The following is a 23,249-nucleotide window of genomic DNA, read 5'->3' as shown; positions in this document are numbered from 1 at the left end:
ATTTCAGCAGTGATACTGTTTAAAATAAAAACAAACTGCTGTTTTGCTCTCTCTTATAATTTGTATCTACCCCTTCTCCAAAACATGCATTGAGAAAGTGAATTTAAATGGTGACAGTACCTTGCAGAAGGAATGCAATGAACGCTAGGGATGGTCAAAAATATTCCATCTAAATTGTTTTTCAACTGTTTTTCCTCAAAATGCGTCTGTCTCCCACAGCCAATGTCTTGTCAGAAACTTAAATGCCCCAAACCAAAATGTGTTGATTTGGAAGTGCTGCCACAGTGCCTTATGGGAATTATTGTTCAGCTACTGCACGTTTGTGCCCCTTCTCATCTACAGCCTGGATATCTCCCCTGCAGCTGCAAAGTCTTCCCCCACCCCCTCTTTTGGTTTTTGTCTGAAATTTTTCAGTATTCAAAATTTTGCAGAAAAAAAACCAAATATTCTGTGGAAAATTAAACAAAAGTGAATTTTTTTTTCATTTTTGTCAAAATTTTCCATGGAGTAGAAAAAAATATTTTTTATCATCTCTAGTGAATGCTTTTTTTGTTTTAAAAATGGAGTGTGGTGGTATTAAGAGCAAACATGCTTTTTTCCCAAAAGCATCTTTTAAAAATCGATTCCCTGTTGTGTTCATCTTTTTTGTCTTTCTTTAGGTAGGAAATCTCAGATGGAAGAGGTACAGGATGAACTTATTCACAGGCTTACCATTGGCCGGAGTGCTGCCCAGAAAAAGTTCCATGTGCCACGACCAAACATACCGGTAGTTAATATCACTTATGATTCCTCTGCTGAGGATGTGAAAATGTGGTTGGAGTCAAAAGGATTCAGCCCAGTGTAAGTCTGAGGATGAACTTGGGGAATCTCTAATTTCAGAATACTGTATAAAGGGAAATAAACTATAATTTTTCAAAAGAGACTAGGATTTTGACTGTTTAACTTGTGGTGTTTTCCAGATTTTGAGAAAGTGCTGAGTACTCCCTTTGAAAATCCATTCCCCTTTAATAAGGTGTCTTAAGTTGAGCCTCCAAAATATTGAGGCACCCAGAACCACAAGTCACTCTTGAAAAATGTTGTCCATGTATACACTGATTCTAACAAAAGGAGATCAGATTGCACCCTCCTGTCAGTGACTGACTTCCATCCTATTTCAAAATTAGAAATGCGTTTCACCCAAAATGGGCCGAGCGCTACAAGGTGCTTATTTTATACTACAGGGTTCCACTTTAATGGGTGGTAAGGGCACTTAGACCCTTGCAAAGTCAAGGAAAATTTAAGTGGATTTGACCAGTTTTGCGGTATTAATGTTGAGTACTTCAGCATGTAAAGCTTTTGTCTTAAATTAATAATCCTAATGGGGATAACTTGGAGAAGAAAATGCCTCATGTTTCTCTCCCAACTAGTGGATTTTTATTTATTTTTATTATGCTTCTCACAGAACTATAAAATTTTATGGTGTTCACTCTCTGATATGCCTTTTTTAGGACTGTCAATAGCCTTGGAGTGCTGACAGGCGCTCAGCTTTTCTCTCTCAATAAGGATGAATTAAAGACTGTTTGTCCTGAAGGGTCTAGAGTCTACAGCCAAATTACTGTACAGAAAGCTGCATTAGAGGTACGTCTAACCCCTCCCATCAAAATGGCGTATGGTAGCTGGTAAACATGGGCAATTCTTAGGTTGGTAGGGTTCCCATCTCTAATCATTAGCAGTTAGGATGAGATATTCAGGGGTCAGATTATCCTACACCTACTGTTAGGCTTCTTATGTCTTCCTCTGGGGCATTGGAATGTTGGCCATTATCAGAGGTTAGATGGACTACTGGTCTGATCCAATATGGCAATTCCTATATTCTTCGCACTGTAAAATCGGAGGTGATTCCCCCTCCTTCTGATCTTCATCGCTCATTTTGTCCTTCTCTCCTGTTCTCTCCTACCTTCATCTTCCTCTTCTCCCCATCCTCTAGCACAGTGGCTCTCTACCAGAGGTACGCGTACACCTGTGGGTACACAGAGGTCTTCCGGGGGTACATCAACTCATCTAGATATTTGCCTAGTTTTACATCAGGCCACATTACAAGCACTAGCAAAGTCAGAGCAAACTAACATTTCATACAATAACTTGTTTATACTGCTCTATATAGTATACACTGAAATGTAAGTATAATATTTATATCCTAATTGATTTATTTTATAATTACGTGGTAAAAATGAGAAAGTAAGCAATTTTTCAGTAATAGTGCGCTGTGACACTTTTTTGTATTTTTATGTCTGATTTTGTACGCATGTAGTTTTTAAGTGAGGTGAAATTTGGGAGTACTCAAGACCAATCAGACTCCTGAATGGAGTACAGTAGTCTGGAAGGTTGAGAACCACTGCTCTAGCAGGCTTCAGCCATTACAGACTGAAATTCTTCCTTTCTCTGCTCTCCCCACAATGACATTCCACCAACTAGTGGGACAGTGTTTGGAAAGACAGACAGACTGGATGCATTTTGTAGTGATGGTAATGTGTGCTTATAGCCAGCCATTTTGCATAGATAATCAAGAATGTATTCTTTCTTAGAAGGGATCAGTTGAAGATTAAGAAATGTGATAATGGTGGTGAATAAGGGTTCATTTGTGTGTGTTTATACACATGCCCTCCCCTCCCCTACTCCCCCATGATTTGTAACTTTATAAAGCTTGACATTTACAACAGCTTTTTGTGACAGAAGACCTCATGAATGAATTTAGATGGGAAATTAGAAGAAGGTTTCTTACCACTAGAGGAGTGAAGTTCTGGAAGAGCCTTCCAATCAGAGTAATGGGGTCAAACAACCTAACTAGTTTTGAGATGGAGCTTGATAAGTTTGTGAACAGGTTTACATGATGGGGTTGTCTACAGTAGCAGGGGACTGGATTCGATGACCCAGGAGGTCCTTAGCGGTCTTGTGTGCTGTGTTTCTGTTTTCAGATGTGCTAAGCATTCCTATCTCAGTTAGAGTTGTGGGTACTCAGCACTTTAGAAAATCAAGTCCAGTGATACCTGTTTCCCTTGGATTGGACTGAGCTGATACCACCAGCTGACTTGGCATAGGAAACCAAACATCCATTGGATAGTAATGATTTCCAATCTCTATCTTCATCATCTTGTTTGAACTGGCAACCTGGAGGTGAAATGTTCATTTACCAGTCACCAGAGCCATGCATGCCACTACCAATGCTGCCACTTTGGGAAGGAGTCTCAGCAGAGAAGCAAAAAACAGAATGAGCCATGGAGACCAAATATAAACCCGAAACTGGTGAACTGTCCAGTTCAGGGTTGAGGCAAATTAGCTGGGCAGTATCAGCAAGTAGGCACTGTTGCTACTCTATGTAATTTTAGTCTTCCACCCTCAGTCCAGCACTTGAAAATGGCCACAACCAGAATGATTATACTGCAAGAATGCCTTGCCCACTGTGTTTGCATCTATTGTATTTGTGTTTTACTTACTTTGCCTATGGCTTCTGTACTTTTATTGGAATATAACAAACCCCCCACTCTCAACCACTTGGATGTATATGGGAGGGAATAAGTTACTTAAAATGAATTATACCCACATTTATTTTTACAATGGCTTTTTTAATGTCAATATGTTTTGGAAATTATCCTCTAAAGAAACATACCCAGTTTTAAAATACAGTAACTCCTCTCTTAACATTGTAGTTATGTTCCTGAAAAATGTGACTTTAAGCGAAACAATGTTAGGCAAATCCAATTTCCCCATAAGAATTAATGTAAATGATATGATGATTGTGACGCTTGGTTGAGGTGGTGAAGTTAGAGAGTGGAAGAGGGAGGGATATTTCCCAGGGAATGCCTTGCTGCTAAATGATGAACTAGCACTCGGCTGAGCCCTCAAGGGTTAACACATTGTTGTTAATGTAGCCTCTCACACAAGGCATCACGAACATGAGGGAGGAGAGACAGCATAGCAGACAGAGACAGACACACACCTTGTGTGTGAGGGGGAGAGAGAGAAATGCACACTGTCCTTTTAAGTAAGCTGACCCACTCTTAAGTGCATTGTCTTTTTAAGTGGATCAGGAAGTTGAGACAGCAGCTGCTGCCCCAAGCACTCTGTCTCTCTCCATCAGTGTCCCCTCCCTGCTCTACTGGGAGAAGGGGTAAGCGGGGTGCAGGAGTGGGGGGGGACACCTTGACATTAGCCCCCCTTTGCCCCCTGCACAGCAAGCAGGAGTCTCGGGGAGCAGTTCCAAGGCAGAGGGCAGGAGCAGCACATAGCAGTGGGGGGAGGAACAGCTGAACTGCCAGCAATTGATAGCCTTCAACGGATCGCCTGCTGGGCGACTGCAGAGCAGGGAGCTGATGGGAGGCTGCTGATCCACCCTGGTTCCAAGCCCACCACCCCCCAGCTAGTTGCAAGGGGCTGCTCTTTCTGCAAGCAGCGGACAAAGCAGGCGGTTGCCAAACAATGTTAGAAGGGAGCATTGCACAACTTTAGGCGAGCATGTTCCCTAATTGATCAGCAGCGAAACGACGTTAACCAGGACAACTTTAAGTGAGGAGTTACTGTTTCATGTTTATTACACGAGATGATTCAGACACTTGGCATATGAATAACACAACTGTAGACTTCCACACACCTCACAGTTGTTACAAAGTGGGTACAATACTGGCTTGATGGAGGCAGTCAAGGAAACAGGAGACTTAAACACTGATTTTGAAAGGAATCCCCGTGTTAATAATTGATGCTGTCAGTGGGCATGGTGGTGTCCTATAGGGTATTAAATTAACTGTGGAGATGTACTATGAGCAGATGTGGTCTGTCTTGTTGCATATAACTAGGAAAATATTCTTGTGCTCAGTGGATGTTAATTTGAAAATTAAACATGTCTCAGGTTAGTAGAAGTCTCATTCTCCCTCTGTGTTCTGAGCTTTTTTCGCTCACCTTTGGTTTCTGTTGTTTCTTCATTCTGCAGGAATTTGAGTGGTCAAGGCTTGTCTATTAAGATTATCTGCAAATGTTAATACGTAGGTATTGGAAGTTTAACAAGGCGGTTGATCTTTTTTGTTGGTTTCTGAAAGACTTAATTAAAATTCAGTCTCCACCTTATCATTTGACTTTGAATTTATTAAATTAAAATTAGTCTTTTTTTGGACTATGTGATGCTTTAACCCAGGGGCAGGCAAACTTTTTGGCCTGAGGGCCGCATCGGGTTTTGTAAATTATGTGGAGGGCCGGTTAGGGGAGGAGGTCATGGCCTGGCCCCCACCTCCCATCTGCCCCTCTGGGACCCCTGCCCCATCCACACACCTCTGCTCCCTGTCCCCTGACTGCCCCTGGACTCCCACTGCTCCATCCAACTACTCCTCTCATTCCTGACGCCCCCCCCCCCGAACCTCCACCTCATCCAACCACCCCTGCTTCCCGTCCCCTGACTGCTCCTGGAACCCCTGCTCCTGACTGCCCCCTGCCGCCCCATCCAACCCCCACTCCTTTGCTCACACTGAAGGAGCATGTTTTTTTCTGTGCATGTCGGTCCTGCCTCCAAGAGCATGTTCTTACTTAAATTGCAGAAAGCAAGTCTGCTTGCAATTATGAATGACAGTGGCCATTTCTGAAACATTATCTTTACACCAGCTAGCAAAAATGAACTGTCTTGTTCTTAAAAGATAACATATTTCTTTATCACTCAAACTGGAAGCCGTTCAAATAATATAAGTTTATAGAGGCATGTAAAATTGTTAAACCAATGTAACCCATGACATATAGATTATGTAAGCACAACTAACTCATTTTTATGAATGTCTGAATAGTCATTGGGTTATGAGTTTAGCCATACAGATCTAGCTAATATATAGAACAGATTATTAGATTCCATGTACTCTAGATTTTGCATCCTGTGTCTAATACTTGTGACCTGTGTATCAGATGAATTGACTCTCTTAAGTCAGTGCAGGTACAAATAACATCCCATGCTGGACTAAGGCTACGTCTACACTACAGTATAAAATCGAAATAACTAAAACCGGTTTTATAAAACCGATATTATAAAATCGATTTTATGCGTCCACACTAGGGCACATTAATTCGGTGGTGTGCGTCCATGGTCGGAGGCTAGCGTCGATTTCTGGAGCGGTGCACTGTGGGTAGCTACTGTAAAATGATGAGGCCAATAACTTTGATTTCCGTCCACACTAATCCTAAATCGATATAGTAATATCGATTTTGGCGTTACTCCTCTCGTTGGGGAGGAGTACAGAAATCGATTTTAAGAGCCCTTAAAGTGCATTATAGTGTGGACGGGTACAGTGTTAAATCGATTTAACGCTGTTTAAATCGATTTAACTGCGTAGTGTGGACCAGGCCTAAGTCTGGATCCACCCAAATTCCTCTCTAGGCTTGTCCAAAGACTGCTCCTTGATCCGGGTCCTCTCTGTGATGCAGGGGCGCTCCCGAATCTGTGCACCAGATTCAGGGAACCTGCCTTAATCCACCTCTGCGTAATGGCTAATTCTTCAGTTAAGCGGTGAACTAATGCCCCAAACTTAGGCTACTGTAATTCAGTAGTTGCACCTGTAGGAAAAATAATATGCTAAGTGCAATAATTTAAATGTCTGTTTTGTTTTATCTTCTGCTGAACATTTTTTGATCAGTCCTCCACCTCTGACTGTGCTGAGAAAACCTCTATTCTCTCCTTTGAATTAAACCAGAATTCAAAAGTAGAAGAGAAAGCATACATTTTTAGGGCTTTCTGCAGCCACTACATAAACATGGTCTAAAGAGAGTGAAAATCAAGGGAAGATGACGTTCTGGATTGTTTTTCCCCCTGGAGGGAGATAAATAGTTTCTTACAAAATTTGTTACATTGAATCAACTTTTTTTTCCTATTTGTTTTTAACTTTTTAAAAAGTCTAAAAAAAGGAAAGTATAATTGCTGGTCTTGAGCAGCATGCTGTAAAAAGAATGGCTCTCTGCCCAAAGCAAAGTGCCTGGAATTGTGAGATCTGGGTTTTGTTCATGACTTTGCTACAGACTCGAGTGACTTTAGTTAGGTAAATCACTTTGAGTTCAACTCTCAACTGTGCCCATACAAAACTTAAGCATTGTGGAGAAAGGGGTGCTGATCACAGCTCCCTGGGTCTTTGTGCCCAGCCTCAGGCTAACAAATACTTCAAGTGGTCAGCTTTAAGGTATGCAGAGCATCGGGCCCAGCAAAAACTAGCCCTCCCCTGCTCGCTCCACTTCCCACACCAGGCAGTGTAACTCCAGCAGAGAAGGCAATGGCTAGAGGTCGTGGACCAGGCACCGTAGGCAGCATCCATCTGCTTTATGCTAGTCAGACATTCTCCTCTGCATAGAGAATTTTCCTGGGGTTTCTTCAGACAGCTTATGTTCAGTTTTCACCACTGATGCAATGCAAAATGAACTTAGTGCACCTGAAAATTGCTTGGCCCTTCATCTGCCTGGGTCTCCGTTTCCCTGTCTGTAACATGGGATTAATAACAGTTGCCTCCCTTGCAGGGATGATGTTTGTGTTAATTCCTCTGTTGAAAGCAGTATAGAAGTTCAAAACGTTATACTTTTACATTGTCTACTTTCCTGATTATCCCCAAAATGGACCATTTGAGGTCCATGTTCCAGTTGATTCCCTTTCACATCTCCCTTAATGGGAACTATGAACATGCCTAGATACAGATGAATTAGACATCCCACCCCCCACCCAAGTGGAAAATGATGCCTGATTTTTCTAATATGCACATCATGTTGCTCAGCAGTTAGCTCATGCAAAATAGCTTATTGGATAATACCCTGTAATCAGACTAACTTGGCATAAATTGTAAAAAGCTATAATTAAGAACCAACTGAAGAATTGTTTACCTATCCTTTGCATAAGGAAACTGTTGCTAGCCTCATATGATGCAGACTTCCTATCAGTGATGAGGAAGGTTAAGATTCTCCTAGTTCTTAAGGTGATTTTGTTACAAAGCTAGATAAATAGTGGGTTTGTATCCAACTGTGTAATCTACTAATCTTATCCAATGTAATATACAATGTGGAAGTTTCCAGCATGTATGCTTGCATGCTAATGACTTCATTCAAATTACCAAATGGTCTGTACGCAGAAGAGAAACACAGAGATTTGCTCTAGTTTCTCCATAAATGTAGAATGGTAAGAACATAATTTTTTAACTTCATTGAAATTGCTTCTCAGGCAACATTATTTGGGTTGGTTAGATAACATGGATCAGTTGTAACTGCACTGTGATAAGTGCTAAATCCATGTTTATTTACGCATTTTACCTGCTGTATAAAGTGGGGCTTCTGTTTAGGTTCCAATCCTGCAGACACTTGTGTGTGTTCAACTTTGCACATATGCATAGATTCATAGACTTTATGGTTTGAAGGGACCATTATGATGATCTAGTCTGATCTGCACATTGCAGGCCAGAGAACCTCACCCACCCACTACTGTAATAAACCCATAACCTCTGGATGAGTTACCAAAAAGTGCTCAAATCACCATTTAAAAACATCAAGTTACTGAAAATCCACCATTTATACTAGTTTAAACGTGCCCCATGCTGCAGAGGAAGGCAAAAAGCCCTCAAGGTCTCTGCCAATCTGACCTGGGGGAAAATGCCTTCCCAACTCCAAATATGGAGAACAGTTAGACCCTGAGCTTGCGGGCAAGACACATCAGCCAGATACCTGGGAAAGAATTATCTATAATAACTCTGAGCCCTCCCCATCTAGTGTCCCATCACCGGCCATTGGAGACATTTGCTGCTAGAAGTTGCAGATTGGCTACATGCCATTGTAGGCAGTCTCATCACACCATCCTCTCCATAAACGTATCAAGTTCAGTCTTGAAGCCAGTTAGGTTTTTTGACCCCACTGCTCCCCTTATAAGGCTGTTTCAGAAATTCACTCCTCTAATGGTTAGAGACTTTCTTCTTAATTTCAAGCCTAAACTTGTTGGCCATTGACTTCAGTGGTACTGTGCATGTAAAATTAAACAGGTTGCAGGATTGAGGCCTTAAGCTCCTAAATAAATTTAGGCAAAAAGGATGAAATCCTGGCCCCTCGAAGTCAATGGCAAAACACCTATTGACTTCACTGAGGTCAGGGTTTCATCCCTGAGTACTGAATAGCTTTTGTTGACATCAGTGAGAGCTGAGGATGCTCAGCAGTACTGAAAATCAGGCTGAACTTATTTAGAAGCCTACAACCCTCCTTCAGGAAAGCATTTAAGAATATAGATAAGTTCCTCACTGTGTAGGACATCACTTAAGTGCTGTCCTGAATGGGCCACTTTACATATCAGGGTCTAAATGTGGATTTGAGACCTAATGTTAAGTCCTCTGTCTTATTAAAATCTTGACTGAAAAGCCTTATCCTGTTGCTGAAACCACAAATTAACTTGTTTTCTCCTTTTCATTTTTAGGCTAACAATGGTAGCTCAGAACTACAGGAAATCATGAGAAGACGACAAGAAAAAATTAGTGCAGCTGCCTCAGATTCAGGAGTGGAATCTTTTGATGAGGGAAGTAGTCACTGAATGTCTTTTCCTTTTAATCCCATTGTCCTTGGCATTATTCCATCAAGCTTTGTTTTAGGAAGCAATGAAGGGGAATGTCTGATTTATTATTATTTTGTAGACATAACTTGTTGCCATAAAGAAACCATGCAACTGGACTTGACAGAAGCACCCACTGCTGGACATTCTTGGCACTCGAGAAAACCCTTACACCCAAACATGAGTTTTAGCCTTGTGGAATTAACCATTTCATGCTCTTTGTGGATAATCAGAAACACGTTGCTGCTTTTGATTTATTCCAGTGAAGCTGAGCCAGCAGTAAAACATACTTGGCCTTCAGTAATATAAGAGTTTAAATTCCCTCTGTCGCTGTAGTCTGTGATTCACTCCTTTTGTCTCAGTCTCATGCTCTGAACAGCAGGATGTTCAGATTTATTTAAAAGTTCTTGATGCCAGCAATCAAAGACGAAATGTTTAGAATGCAAACAGCAGTTCAAGCCTTCGGAACATAGGCTGAATTTTTCTTGTACTTCGTGCAAGGCGTTTTATTACTAATGAAGCTGTTGATAGCAAGAGAATATATTCTGTACTTTGATTTTATTTCTGTTTCACTGGTTTTGAACGATACTATTACACAGGAATAAATAGAAAACATTAACACACAAGTCAGCTTACAAAGGTGGTCAGACCTGCTTTTGATAGCCATAACGGTATTCACAGTATTTTTTTTAAATAGACTTGCATTTTTGTTGATAACTAAACTAGTCAAAAGGACAATGTAATCTAGACTCTCTTTTTGTGTGTGTTGATCCTAAATGTCAAATTTTCTGTATGTAAAAAAAAAAAAAAAAACATTCATGTATAAATTTAATCTTTTGAAATATTCTTGATTCCAAAGCAGGGAAAAACACTTTCCAGCAAATGTTATTTTTGGAAACACAATTTTTGTCACAAAATGTTCTATTGTTTCACATGTATAAAGACTGACACGTCATTTAGAAAGATTTCATCATCTAGTTTCATTAATTTTCATAGTGCCTTTTTCACATGATTCAGCTGAAAGTCTGCAATAAACAGTGTTTGATGTATGTTAAACAGTTGTATCTTTGTTGTTACAAAAAGGGAGTTGAGGCTAGGAACCATTCCAGATTTTGTGCTTAGAGTATGTTCTTTATATACATACTAGAAAAATAAATATGTAATTTTTGTAATCAGTGCTCCATTCTTCATAAGCCCACATCCTAATAATGCCATTCATCCCAAAGTACCTTATAAATGCTTTTGCTGTGTGTGTATTAAATGTAAATAGCGTCTACGCTTGTCACTCAAATGCAGTCATCTTCAAGAATGGAGAACACAAGGTATTGCGGGAATGTCCCTGAATGGCTGCACAAAACTATTTTATGCAGGCAAAGTCTTTGTCATTTAGCATTATAGCATAGAACTACCAATCTTAGCACAATGAGTCACCTTGACCAGATCTCTAAACACAAACCCCTGTGTGTTTTTAACTCAACACACTGACGGTACCCTAGTCTTCTACAATAGTGCAGGTTTCCTGGTCTTTGTCCAAGAAATGTCATCCTAGTGTAGGTGTTCTCTTGTGGGCAATGAATGACTGACAAAATACTCTTGCCCCTTGCTTATTTTACATCAAACACAAAGCTTCCAGCAGATAAGAGCAGTAAAATTTTTAGGTCAGTCTTTGGAAACTGAAGAATGTTCACTACTGTAAAATGGCACAGAACAGTTATAGCCTCCTAATTGATGGCAATCACAAGTTTACGTTTAGGTTTCATATCCGTCCTCAAGTTTATCTGATCACTTATGGACTGATTTCCTTTTGGTCAAAAGGAAATGTCTGCCATGAGAGAGAGGGAACACTGTTCTGGGTGCTGAGTCTATGGCTACACTACAGTAAAACACCTGCAGCTGGCTTCTGTCAGCTGACCAGGAGCTGGCTTGCAGGCTGTACAATTGCAGTATCGATGTTTGACTTCAGACTTGAGCCCTCCCCTCTTCAGTCTCAGAACCCAAGATCCAGTCACAACCTGAACATCTACACTGCAATTTTATAGCCCAAGTGAGCTGACATGGTCCAGCTGCATGTTTTAGTGCACTGAAGACATACTTGGAGAGGAAAGGAATAAACTGCATAATCCTCCTTTTACTATGGTGGCTGCTTATAGGTTGGAAGGAGGCCACAACAATGACGTCTATGGAAATATTTGAGGAAAAAATCATCCACATGCTGTTTAGGGGACAAGAAATGAGCAAACTGAATAGCTGATCCCCACACAACTGCAAGCTGTAATTGTATGGCATTATCTATGCTAAATTAAAGTGCCCATGTGTTCTCTGCATAGCAGACTGAAAGCTGCATTGCATTTATCTGCTTTTGCTAAAATTACTCTGAAGATGTAAAAGTTTTCTGGGGACTTGCCCACTTAACAGCTGACTGTCATGTCCACTCACTTTGCCCTAGGGAGAGCGAGGCAAAAGAAAACCACTTTGAAACTTCACAGTGAGTTCATCGTGTTCACACAGTGAAAGAGGTTACCTAGTATTTCAACTGAAATGTTACAAACAGCCCTTGGCTCAGGAAAAGTGGTGATTTATAACAGATTTATGTTTTTATTGTAACTGTGCTTTGGAGAATTTAGACTCCAGTCTTTAATTTTAGGGGCAAATCATAGATGCAGGCTACACAGTAGCAGTGTACACTGAAAACACTGATTTGTTAGACAAACTCAAGGCAGGAAAACACTGAAGCATGCGCTGGCCTTCCTTTGCTTTCAGTAGGAATTAAGCACATGCTTGAAAGTTAAGGAGGTTCATTTGCTGACCAGGGATGGGCTTAGGTACACGCTTTAAGGACTTTTCTGGAGTGAGGCCTCACTGCTTTTAAGATGACAGGAGAGAAGCCAAGACAAACAAACATGACTGGTGTAAGTATTTGTTTCTCACAAAAGAACATGTTTACAAAGGCAAATTGTCATTTAAGAGGGATGTTTGTGAACAAGCGACTGGTTTTCAACTTGCCTGCATGCATAGCCATATTGAAACAAGCAGCACTGGACTTTGCTCAGGAGTAAGGCCAACAGCATAACAGGTCGATAAAAAAAATATTGGTCTGGCAAATTACCAAGGTTGCTATTGAACAGTTGCTTGGTGCCTGCTGAGTTTGAATGAGGAGCTAATCAGGCCCACCTTTCCGAGGGGCATGCATGTTTATGTATGCAGTGCACAAAGTAGGGTTGTGTGTATGTACAGTACACGAGGAAAATCCCAATGTGTATCTCTTTAAGCTATCAAGTATGCGTTTGCATGCTTATGGGTGCTCAATGTTATTTGATCCCCTATATTCATTAATTTCTCACCCATCCATAGAATTTGGATGATTTTAATAGTTGCTCCATTTATGTTGTACTACTGTTGCAGCAGGAGAATATCAACATTAGCAGACTATAGCTCTTGTGTTGCTATTTCTCATGAGTGGTGTTGCAGGTTTTATCTTTTTTTCTTTGTAAGCTGCAATTCCTTAAATTCTGATGGCTGTTAGAATGTGGGCCCAAAGAACTTGACTGTATCTCTACTACAGCATTTGCACAACATAGAAACAGCGAAGCTGCTAAAAGTAAAGTAACCATGGTAGGTTGGGTGAATGAGAGCTTGTTTTCACACAGGCTCCTTTAAAACTTCCATAGGAGGGACTGTTAAGGCTTATTTGAGTAGGTGGGTTGATTGATTTGGGAAAGGAGGTCAAACACAAGATTAAGCACTATTCATCAAAACTATTTGAACTATGAGTCTGTCGTATATACAGTGATGATTTGAATTGAAATTTAGTAACTTTGCACCTGCTGTTCCTTTCTTAATTAAAAACTAGGGCACCGCAAGGGACATAAGCCAAAAATCAGCCCTTGCCATGGCTTTTAAGTCTTAAGCAGAAATTCATTGCATCTTCTTCTAAGACCATGTGCAACTTCATCTGCTCTAAGTAGTGTGGCAAGGTTAAGGAATTGTTTCTCACTCCTAGGCCCCCTTATGCTTAGACAGTACTTTACCACCTAGTTCAGTGATGCCCGTGTTTAGTATGGCTAACATAGCTCCCGCTCTGGTTCTGGAACACAGCCAATCCATTTACAGCACTTCTGAGATAGGTCTGGTACAGAACACCTGGTGGCAGTGCATGGGAAGTACAACACTGCCACTATAGATCCTCTACAGCAGTACTAAAGTGATCTAAACTCAAATCAAACAATTTACCACTTTTCATTACAACACTGCGTTTGAGAGAGATTTGCAAACCTGCAGTGAATTGAGAGTTGCTCTAGGGTTGGTTTACAATAAGAACCCAAACCACATTTGTTTTGCTTTGACTGAAAAATTAAGCTGAACACATGATGAGATACACGTTAAAGGTTTTGAACCAAAATCACAATTTTGCACTTTATATTGTCACCAACTGTATATTTAATGAGCTATGTGAAAGATGATACCTCCAAATCTATTAGTCTTCTGGTAGCTTATTTGGCTTATCTTTGAGTTTTATAAACACTAAAGTTTGAATTGACTGTTTCAAACAATGTAAGTTTTATATTCACCACTTTACTCTGCTAGAAGTGACTGTGCCCTTAAGTCACAATAGGCCCATCCCTTGAGCTGGGGCTGGGGCAGGGTCCTGTTCACTGGAGGGAGGGAAAGAACCTTCTACCCTCTGCACTCTTCTAAAAATGTTCTCATGCAATCTCTGGAGTTTAGCAGTCTACCCTGCAAGGAAGAAAGTTGGACATGGCTGTGGTAGCTGAACACCGGCTTTTCTCAGATTCACCTCAGTGAGGCCCTAGTGCCTGATAATGGAGCACCCTACATTGGAATTACAGCTTTTCTGAGGTTTAGAGGGAAGAACAGGGTATCAGAAGCCTCCATAATATCTACCACCATCTTGCACATAATGAAAATGAGAGGCAGCTTGTAGGAAGATCATCATGACCACTTCTAACCTGTACTAATTACCAAAAAGAAAATATCAGGTCAACCTTTAAATACCTCTTTGGCTTTTATATAAACCTCTGCTTAAATCAAGCAGGTGTGGAGCCTGTATATTTGCAGAAATGGTGGTGATTGGTTAATTATGGGGTGCAGTCTACAGTCATATCCTGTCCAATCTGTGGTGTGTTATAACATCCATCTTTGCTGTGATGCTTTAGAATGAATTAATCTCTGTTTCAAAATGGAGAATCTAGAGAATCAGTGGGCAATGGACAGCGACAGCAAAAAAATGAATAAAACAGCCACAAGGTTCGATTTGACCAGTTATTTCTGCCATTCAGCCTCACACAGCTCTGGCCTCAAACTCAAAGTCTATTCTACAACCTCACATAAGCTAGGCCTAAAACAGATACTTTATACACATTACTGCTCTGATTGAAACTTAACACTTCCAACAGAATGAAATCACCACAGTTGTTTTCCTCCCATTGATTGTAAAGCAATGCTTATGCTTAGTGTGTATGGTATATAGGTGTATACTGAAACCACTACACTGATGATCTATTTCTAAAAGTGCATGGACCATAACTCTAGTTTACAAGATCTTCTTTACTCTAAAGTCGAGTAGGACGAATAGGCTGTGCCAAACACCCCTGTACTTTGTGATGGAGTGGAAGCTGCAATCCAAACCTGGATCCAAACTTTGATGCCAGCCCCATCTCCAATGTGGCAACTGAAAATCCTAAGAGCCAAGTACTGAGTGTTTGTTTGAACTTCACTAGGAGATGTGGGGAAGCTATCATGCTCCAGAGGAGCACATGGATCAGACAGAGACTTCTCTTAGAGGAGAGTCTATAACCTAGAGAATCTCTATCAATAGTCAGGAGCAGAGGATAACGTAAGGGCCAGATCAGATGAGAAACATTCACATAAAGAAGCGGACACATCAGAAAAGGGCAGACAAACAGTGACAAGTTTTTAAAGTGCGTGTACACAAATGCTAAATGTCTAAATAAGATGGGTGAACTAGGGTGCCTCGTGATAAAGGAGGATATTGATATAATAGGCACCACAGAAACCTGGTGGACTGAGGACAATCAATGGGACACAATCATTCTAGGGTACAAAATATATCCGAAGGACAGAACAGGTGATGCGGTGCGGGAGTGGCACTATTTGTGAAAGAAAATGTAGAATCAAATGAAGTAAAAATCTTAAGTGAATCCACATGTTCCATAGAATCTCTATGGATAGTAATTTCATACTCTAATAAGAATATAACATTAAGGAGCTATTATTGACCACCTGACCAGGACAGTGATAGTGATGATGAAATGCTAAGGGAAATTAGAGAGGCTATCAAAATTAAGAACCAAATAATAGTGGGGGATTTCTAATTATTCCCATATTGACTGGGAACATGTCACCTTGGGAGGAAATGCAGAGACAAAATTTTGGTACTTTGACTGCTTGCTTCTTGAAGCAGCTGGTACAGGAACCCTCAAGGGGAGAGGTAACTTACTCTCTATTTAGTCCTGAGTGGAGCACAGGAGCTGGTCCAAGAGGTAACTATAACAGGACCACTTGGAAATAGTGACAATAATATAACAACATTTAACATCCCTGTGGTGGGAAGAAGATCTCAACAGCCCAGCATTGTGGCATTTAATTTAAAAAAGGGAAACTATGCAAAAATGAGGGGGTTAGCTAAACAAATTAAAAGGTACAGTGACTAAAGTGAAATCCCTGCAAGCTGCACAGATGCTTTTAAAAGACACCATAATAGAGGCCCAACTTAAATGTATACCCCACATTAAGAAACACAGTAGAAGAACTGAAAAACAGCCACCATGGCTTAACAACCATGTAAAAGAAGCAGTGAGAGATGATAAGGCATCTTTTCAAAAGTGAAAGTCAAAATCCTAGTGAGGTAAATAGAAAGGAGCATAAACACTGCAAAACTAAGTGTAAAAAGAAGAGCCAAAGAGGAGTTTGAAGAACAGCTAGCCAAAAACTCAAAAGGTAACAAAATGTTTTTTGAGTACAGCAGAAGCAGGAAACCTGCCAAACAACCAGTGGGACCCTTGGATGATCGAGATGCAAAAGGAGTGCTTAAAGATGATAAACTAAATGTATTCGTTGCTTCAGTCTTCATGGCTGAGGATGTTAGGGAGATTCCCAAACCTGAGCCAGCTTTTGTAGGTGACAAATCTGAGGAACTGTCACAGATTGAAGTCTCACTAGAGGAGTTTTTGGAATTAATTGATAAACTTAACATTAACAAGTCACCAGGACCAGATGGAATTCACCCAAGAGTTCTAAAAGAATGCTAATGTGAAGTTGTGGAACTATTAACTATGGTGTAGAACCTGTCCTTTAAATCGGTTTCTGTACCCAATGACTGGAAGATAGTTAATGTAACGCCAATATTTTAAAAGGGCTGTAGAGGTGATCCCAACAATTATAGACCAGTAAGTCTAACGTCAGTTCCGGGCAAATTAGTTGAACCAATAGTAAAGAATAAAGTTGTCAGACACATAGAAGAACATAAATTGTTGGGCAAAAGTCAACATGGTTTTGGTAAAGGGAAATCATGTCCTATTAATTATCTATTAGAGTTCTTTGAAGGGGTCAACAAACATGTGGACAAGAGGAATCCAGTGGACATAGTATACTTAGATTTCCAGAAAGCCTCTGACAAGGTCCCTCACCAAAGGCTCTTACATGAATTAAGTTGTCATGGGATAAAAGGGAAGGTCCTTTCATGGATTGAGAACTGGTTAAAAAGACAGGGAACAAAGGGTAGGAATAAATGGTAAATTCTCAGAATGAAGAGGGGTAACTAGTAGTGTTCCCCAAGGGTTAGTCCTAAAACCAGTCCTATTCAAATTATTCATAAATGATCTGATGAAAGGGGTGAACAGTGAGGTGGCAAAGTCTGCAGATGGTCTTAACTATCTTGAGCAGGTTAGTATCAACGCAGACTGTGAAGAACTTCAAGAAGTTCTCACAAAATTAAGTGATTGGGCAAGAAAATGGCAAATGAAATTGAATGTGGATGAATGTAGAGTAATGCACATTGGAAAAAATAACCCCAACCATACATACAATATGATGGGGGCTAATTTAGCTACAACGAATCAGAAAAAAGATCTTGAAGTCATCATGGATAGTTCTCTGAAGATGTCCACACAGTGTGCGGAGGCAGTCAAAAAAGCAAACAGGATGTTAGGAATCATTAAAAAGGGGATAGAGAATAAGACAGAGAATATATTATTGCCCCTATATAATTTGATGGTACGCCCACATCTTGAATACTGCGTACAGATGTGGTCTCATCTCAAAAGAGATATACTGGCACTAGAAGTGGTTCAGAGAAGGGCAACTAAAATGATTAGGGGTTTGGAAAGGGAGCCCGTATGGGGAGAGATTAAAGAGGCTAGGACTTTTTAGTTTGGAAAAGAGGAGACCAAGGGGCGGAATATGATAGAGGTATATAAAATTATGAGTGATGTGGAGAAAGTAGGTAAGGAAAAGTTATTTACTTAGTCCAATAATACAAGAACTAGGGGCCAGCAAATGAAATGAATGGGCAGCAGGTTTAAAACAAATAAAAGGAACTTGTGCAACTCCTTGCCTCAGAAGGTTGTGAAGGCTAGGACTGTAACAGCATTTAAAAGAGAACTGGATAAATTCATGGAGGTTAAGTCCATTAATGGCTATTAGCCAGGATGGGTAAGGAATGGTGTCCCAAGCCTCTGTTTGTCAGAGGGTAGAGATGGATGGCAGGAGAGAGATCACTTGATCATTACCTGTTAGGTTCACTCCCTCTGGGGCACCTGGCATTGGCCACTGTCGGTAAACAGGATACTGGGCTAGATGGAACTTTCGTCTGAGCCAGTATGGCCATTCTTAGATATGACAGGAAGGCTTGAAATATATACAGAAATACAGACTGTGGCAAGGGCTGCCTGGCTCTGGGGATTTTAGTACTACTTTATGATTCTGAATTAGGCTCAGGTGAAGAGAGACTGACTGTCTTCTGGCTGGCCTTTGTGCAATAGCCATCCTAGAGAAAATGGCACCCTTGTTATTTGTGGCACAGAGGTGAGCACTCCAGCTCAAGGCTGAGGCACATTGGTGGGGCAGTAGAAGCAGCTTGCATGGTTGTAGCCTGAGCAGTTACCAGTTCTGTCCATGAAGACAGGATTTCGGTCTCCAGGACTATCAAGCTGGGTATTTAATGCTGGTGCAAGAGGCCAATTAAAAAAAAATGGTGGTTACATTCCAACTCTTAACTGAGTGGCATCACCATATAAGTGATACAGAAGTGGAGACGGAACTAACTTGTTGGCCCATAGAGGTGATCCGTCCATGACAGGACGGAAAGACATGGGTAGGAAATATGGGGGGGAAGTAGAGCTGCTGCCACCCATTCAGTGATCAGAGGGTGTAGCTTTCAGTGGCTCTGGAACCCTTTCACAAGTACCCAATTTACTTTTGGAGAGGGGAACAGATCTATGCCAATATAGCATCCAAAAAGATGGTCCTAAATTCTCAGGCCTTTGAACAGTTGCTGAGCTGTGGTGCACAGATACAAGGGTAGAGAGATCCCAGGTGGGAAAAGCAGCAGCCTTGCTCACAGTGTCATTTTCACAGGTAAGTAATTCAACGTGTTTACTTTCAGTTCACTTTTTTTTTTTTACATTGGAGTACCATTGCCTCTAACTTTCAATGAAGTGACACAAAGCAACAGGTTACAAAAATGCCATCAACATCAAATCTGAAAGCATCCATGTCACAATATACAACGATGTACCGGAATTATACAAAGCCAAAAGGAATATAACATATCATAAATATGCTGACTAGAAATAAAACTGATAGCAAAAAAACCCAAACAAACAACAAAAACCCAACCCCAAAGTCCCTGCAGGAATCAATACCGATGCTTTGACAACATCCTGGTAACAAACCCATACAATTTCTTTAGCATGCCAAAACCCTCATTTCACATCTCCATGAATTCCCAGCTCATCAGAGAGGTGATGCTGCATTCATTACAGCAACTATTTTTTTCTCAACATGAATCAGCTTCACATTTTTACACAGGGCTATTATATTTTAGAAAATAATAATAATTAAAAAGAACAAATTCAAGAGTATAGGCACCATAGACTGCTAAATGCTACAGCAAGAGAGTCTAAAGGTACTCTAAACTCTTCTGCGCTTTCATTAGCTTCAATCTTAAAAAAAAATTGTAAGTGATGGGGGCATTACTGAAAAGAGTAACCAGAGGAACAATCCTGCTGTTTAATTAGGAGCACAATCAAGAACCAGACCAACAGAAGTTTTCTAATATAGGTGTTCTACGCTAGCCTTGAGCTATACTGTTTGGATTTTAGGAGGGTTTCTAAAGCTCCCTGGGTACTGTATTCTCCCTACTCCACTGAAGCACAGAACCACTGTGCTGCTGTAAACATAGTCAAATCAATATCCCATTTCCTCTTCACAAAATCCACAATCCTTCATGTTTGTACATGCCTCGTATTCACTAGTGAGGTATTATTAGATACTAACAATGCCTGTTCTCTTATGGACTTAAACACAGACCAGTGAAACATGAAGAAAACTCTTCTTCATTCAGATTCAGCCGTTAAATATTGCACTTGCTTTTTACCTTAAGCCCACCAATCTGCACAGAAAAACTTAAAACAAAAAACAAAAACAAAAATCCCCCAACCTTTCAGGAGTACTGTATTTTATGCACATATAGTATCTTTTCCATCCTGTTGTTTTAGTTGAATTTGGTCCAGTATTTAAAAAATGTCCAGAAATTAAACAGTCCAAAAGACACTGCAGGCTCTTTAAGGCTAAGTCTCCCCAGTGCTTCTAAAATTTAAAGTATCTTTCTTTTATTGTCCATATACTGCAAAGCAGTGGCCTTCCATGGAAAAACAGCTAGCAGTTCAAACAAACAAACAAACAAACAATAAAAAAAATCTGAAGCAAGGGAAGATGGGTGTACTTCATGGTCTCACCTGGAAGAAAACAAAGCAAATGGATCCTGTTTGAAAATGATACACAACATTTGCTATTTAGTTTTAGTTTTACCCAAAGCTCTGTATAGGAAGGGAGGGAACAAAAATCCAGGACAGGCAATATGTTGAAAACTCACAAGTGATATTGGGTGCAAAACTTGATAAACCTTAATGGGGCCTGATTTTCAGAGAGTGTTCAGCAACTCCCTTTTATAAATCAAGTAAGGCACCTAAAAATAGAGGTACCCAAAATCACTAGTCACTTTTCATAATATTGGCCATGGTTTCTGTTCCTGGATTATTAATTATTTGTACGCATGCATGTTTAAAAGAATCCCAGCTTCTCCCCCTCACCCCCCAGTTCAGTTGGAAACACAATTTAAAGAAAAATACACTGGGGACAAGAGTCTGGCTGACCTGACAGGAGAAATGGAAGGAGAGAAAAAGGAACGATTTGGGGAGTAGAGGGGGAGACAGGGTCCAAAGTTTGTATGATACTTGTATAATCAAACAAACACTTACATAGCACAGGCTAGCCATACTAGCCATATAGCTCAACGTGCTTTACAAGGTATCATTAACTCAGTTTTACCGATGGGGAAACTGAGGCATGCAGTTGCTAACTGATGCACCTAAAAATGCAAAGTGAATCAATGGCAATGCTGGGAAAAGAACTCCCAACATTTTGAGTCCGGGGGCCATACTGCCTGGCGGCAGTTTGACGGCACATTTTGGTTTTGTAATTGTTTTGCCTGTTGCACTTCAAAAATGTACTTAAGATGTCTGTATTAACCATTAAGTTGCTCAGTGTTAGTGCGGGTAGCAACTTCGGACTGCTTCCATAGCAGGTTCAAAGTTCCTGAGCTTTTACTCTTGCTGCCACGTGTCTGCAGCAGCCCGGGTGCTGGGATAAGGCAACTAGAGGGAGGGGAAGGGGTTCAGTTGGCCATGATAATTTGGCAGTTGGTAGATGACAAGTGATTGAACACACACTTGTGAGTGACTGATGACAACCCCTCATAACTTTTTGATTTTTAAATTTCCCCTTTAACCTTAGGAAAGTGCAGCAACCTCATCAGGACCATTTATGTGAAAAGCCGGGAGAGGGTTTTATTCAGCTTTTTTGGTTTTTTTTTTTAATTAAAAGATTGGTGAGCCAAAAAGGTCTGAAAATGCTGAGAAACGTGAGATTTATCATTCCATGCTAACGCAAACAGCTAAAGGGATTTCCCTCTCATTCTCTGCACACACTACCCCCACCACCACTGAGGCACAGGGGGAAGGGAGGGGACAGGAGACCAGGCATGGAAAGCTTGAACCCTAAGGTAGAATTCTGGGGAGTATGGGAAAAGGTAGAATGAAGATCCTGATGTAAAACATTAATTTCATCAGTTGCTACCAGACAACTGAGATTATAAACTGAAGGGTGGCGCTGTCATACGTACCACCTGTGATTCTGAACTAGGACTTGCTGACATTCTCATATATGACATCACTGATGCAGAATTGCTGTTTCTTCTTTAGCCACATCAACTGCACACACTGGTGAATAAAAATGTATTGTTCCTGGGAGAAAAGACCAAACATATATATTTTTGCTCCTAATATAGCTTGGTAAACCTGGTCAATAAAGTAACATTGATAACAATCGTCTGCATGCAGATTCTTAAATAATATATCTGTAGTTATTAGTATGTTGGCTGTATATCTGCGACCCCATTCAAGAAATTAGAGTATACAATACCTGTGGAAGCATAAAGCTCATCAGAACTGCCCGTGTCACTATTATTGACTCTTCTTAATTAACTGAATAATTAATAGACTGTAGTGCTGTTGACTGAATTTATGACATCTGGAGAATGGTGCTGTCTCCTAATGGGAATCATGAAGTATGTAAGGCAATAAAATGTATGAAGATATAAGTGAGGAAGGGGTCAGGTCTGTTATTATTTAATACTAGAGGGCTCTTCTATTGAGCAGACAAAGGTATAACAAGATTCAAGGACTGGAAGTTGAAGCTAGATAAATTTGGACAGTAAATAAGGGACACATTTTTAACAGGGAGCGTTATCAACCTTTGGAACAATTTACCAAGGATTGTGGGGCTTCTCCATCACTGCTCATTTTTAAATCAAGATTGGATTTTTCCCCCCTAAATGAGATGCTCTAGTTCAAACAGGAATTAATTCAGGGAAATTCTAAGGCCTGTGTTATGCAGCAGGTCAGACTAGATTATCACGGTGGTCCCTTCTGGCTTTGTACTCTATTAGCCCCCATACCCTCTTGGCTATTGTTTTGTCAGATCCCACAAACTAAGCATTGTCAGTACTTGAGGGGAAGGCATCAAAGGAAAATCCAGATACAAGCAGCAGCACTGGCAATTCTGTAGGTGGCTCTCCCCACTCTGCGGTAGTAATGCCCTACTGTGGTAAGAGGGGCCTTGTTGGGGAAATGGAAAACTGAAGGTATTACAAGATCCTTGGCACAGTTTGCAAGAATAGTTATGTTAACCTCACGGTGCTAGCCAATTTACAACTGGGTAATTGTATTCTACCATCCTAAATTGCCCCTGCAATTGCAACCTGTCTGATAACTCTGGAGGGCACTGTTGAATAACTGCTACATTTCCCCTGGCCATAGCTGCATTTTGGGGCATGTGAAGCAATTCTTCTGTGTGTAATTTTGGA

At 40.6% G+C, this 23,249-nt stretch overlaps 2 protein-coding genes across 14 annotated transcripts in view; one reads left to right on the top strand and one right to left on the bottom strand.

The window, feature by feature from the left end:
- EPS8 (epidermal growth factor receptor pathway substrate 8) overlaps positions 1-10,621 on the top strand; it is a 225,423-nt gene extending 214,802 nt beyond the window's left edge. For all 9 annotated transcript variants that reach the window (XM_050968357.1, XM_050968385.1, XM_050968349.1 and 6 more), the window contains 3 exons: positions 660-840; positions 1,488-1,617; positions 9,434-10,621. In XM_050968357.1, the coding sequence (XP_050824314.1) occupies positions 660-840; positions 1,488-1,617; positions 9,434-9,547 (425 nt within the window). In that variant the 3' untranslated portion in view covers positions 9,548-10,621. The remainder of the gene's footprint in view (positions 1-659; positions 841-1,487; positions 1,618-9,433) is intronic.
- Positions 10,622-18,766: 8,145 nt separating this feature from the next.
- The window catches only part of PTPRO (protein tyrosine phosphatase receptor type O), a 207,796-nt gene continuing 203,313 nt past the window's right edge, over positions 18,767-23,249 (bottom strand). For 3 of the 5 annotated variants that reach the window (XM_050968172.1, XM_050968181.1, XM_050968162.1), the window contains 2 exons: positions 22,008-22,128; positions 18,767-20,562 (listed from right to left, as the gene is read on the bottom strand). In XM_050968172.1, the coding sequence (XP_050824129.1) occupies positions 22,024-22,128 (105 nt within the window). In that variant the 3' untranslated portion in view covers positions 18,767-20,562; positions 22,008-22,023. The remainder of the gene's footprint in view (positions 20,563-22,007; positions 22,129-23,249) is intronic. The other 2 variants (XM_050968152.1, XM_050968200.1) reach the window with 2 other exon arrangements.

Source organism: Gopherus flavomarginatus, chromosome 1 (genome assembly GCF_025201925.1).
Source record: "Gopherus flavomarginatus isolate rGopFla2 chromosome 1, rGopFla2.mat.asm, whole genome shotgun sequence".
Lineage (NCBI taxonomy): Eukaryota > Metazoa > Chordata > Testudines > Testudinidae > Gopherus > Gopherus flavomarginatus.
This window is presented reverse-complemented; position numbering and strand designations above follow the sequence as displayed.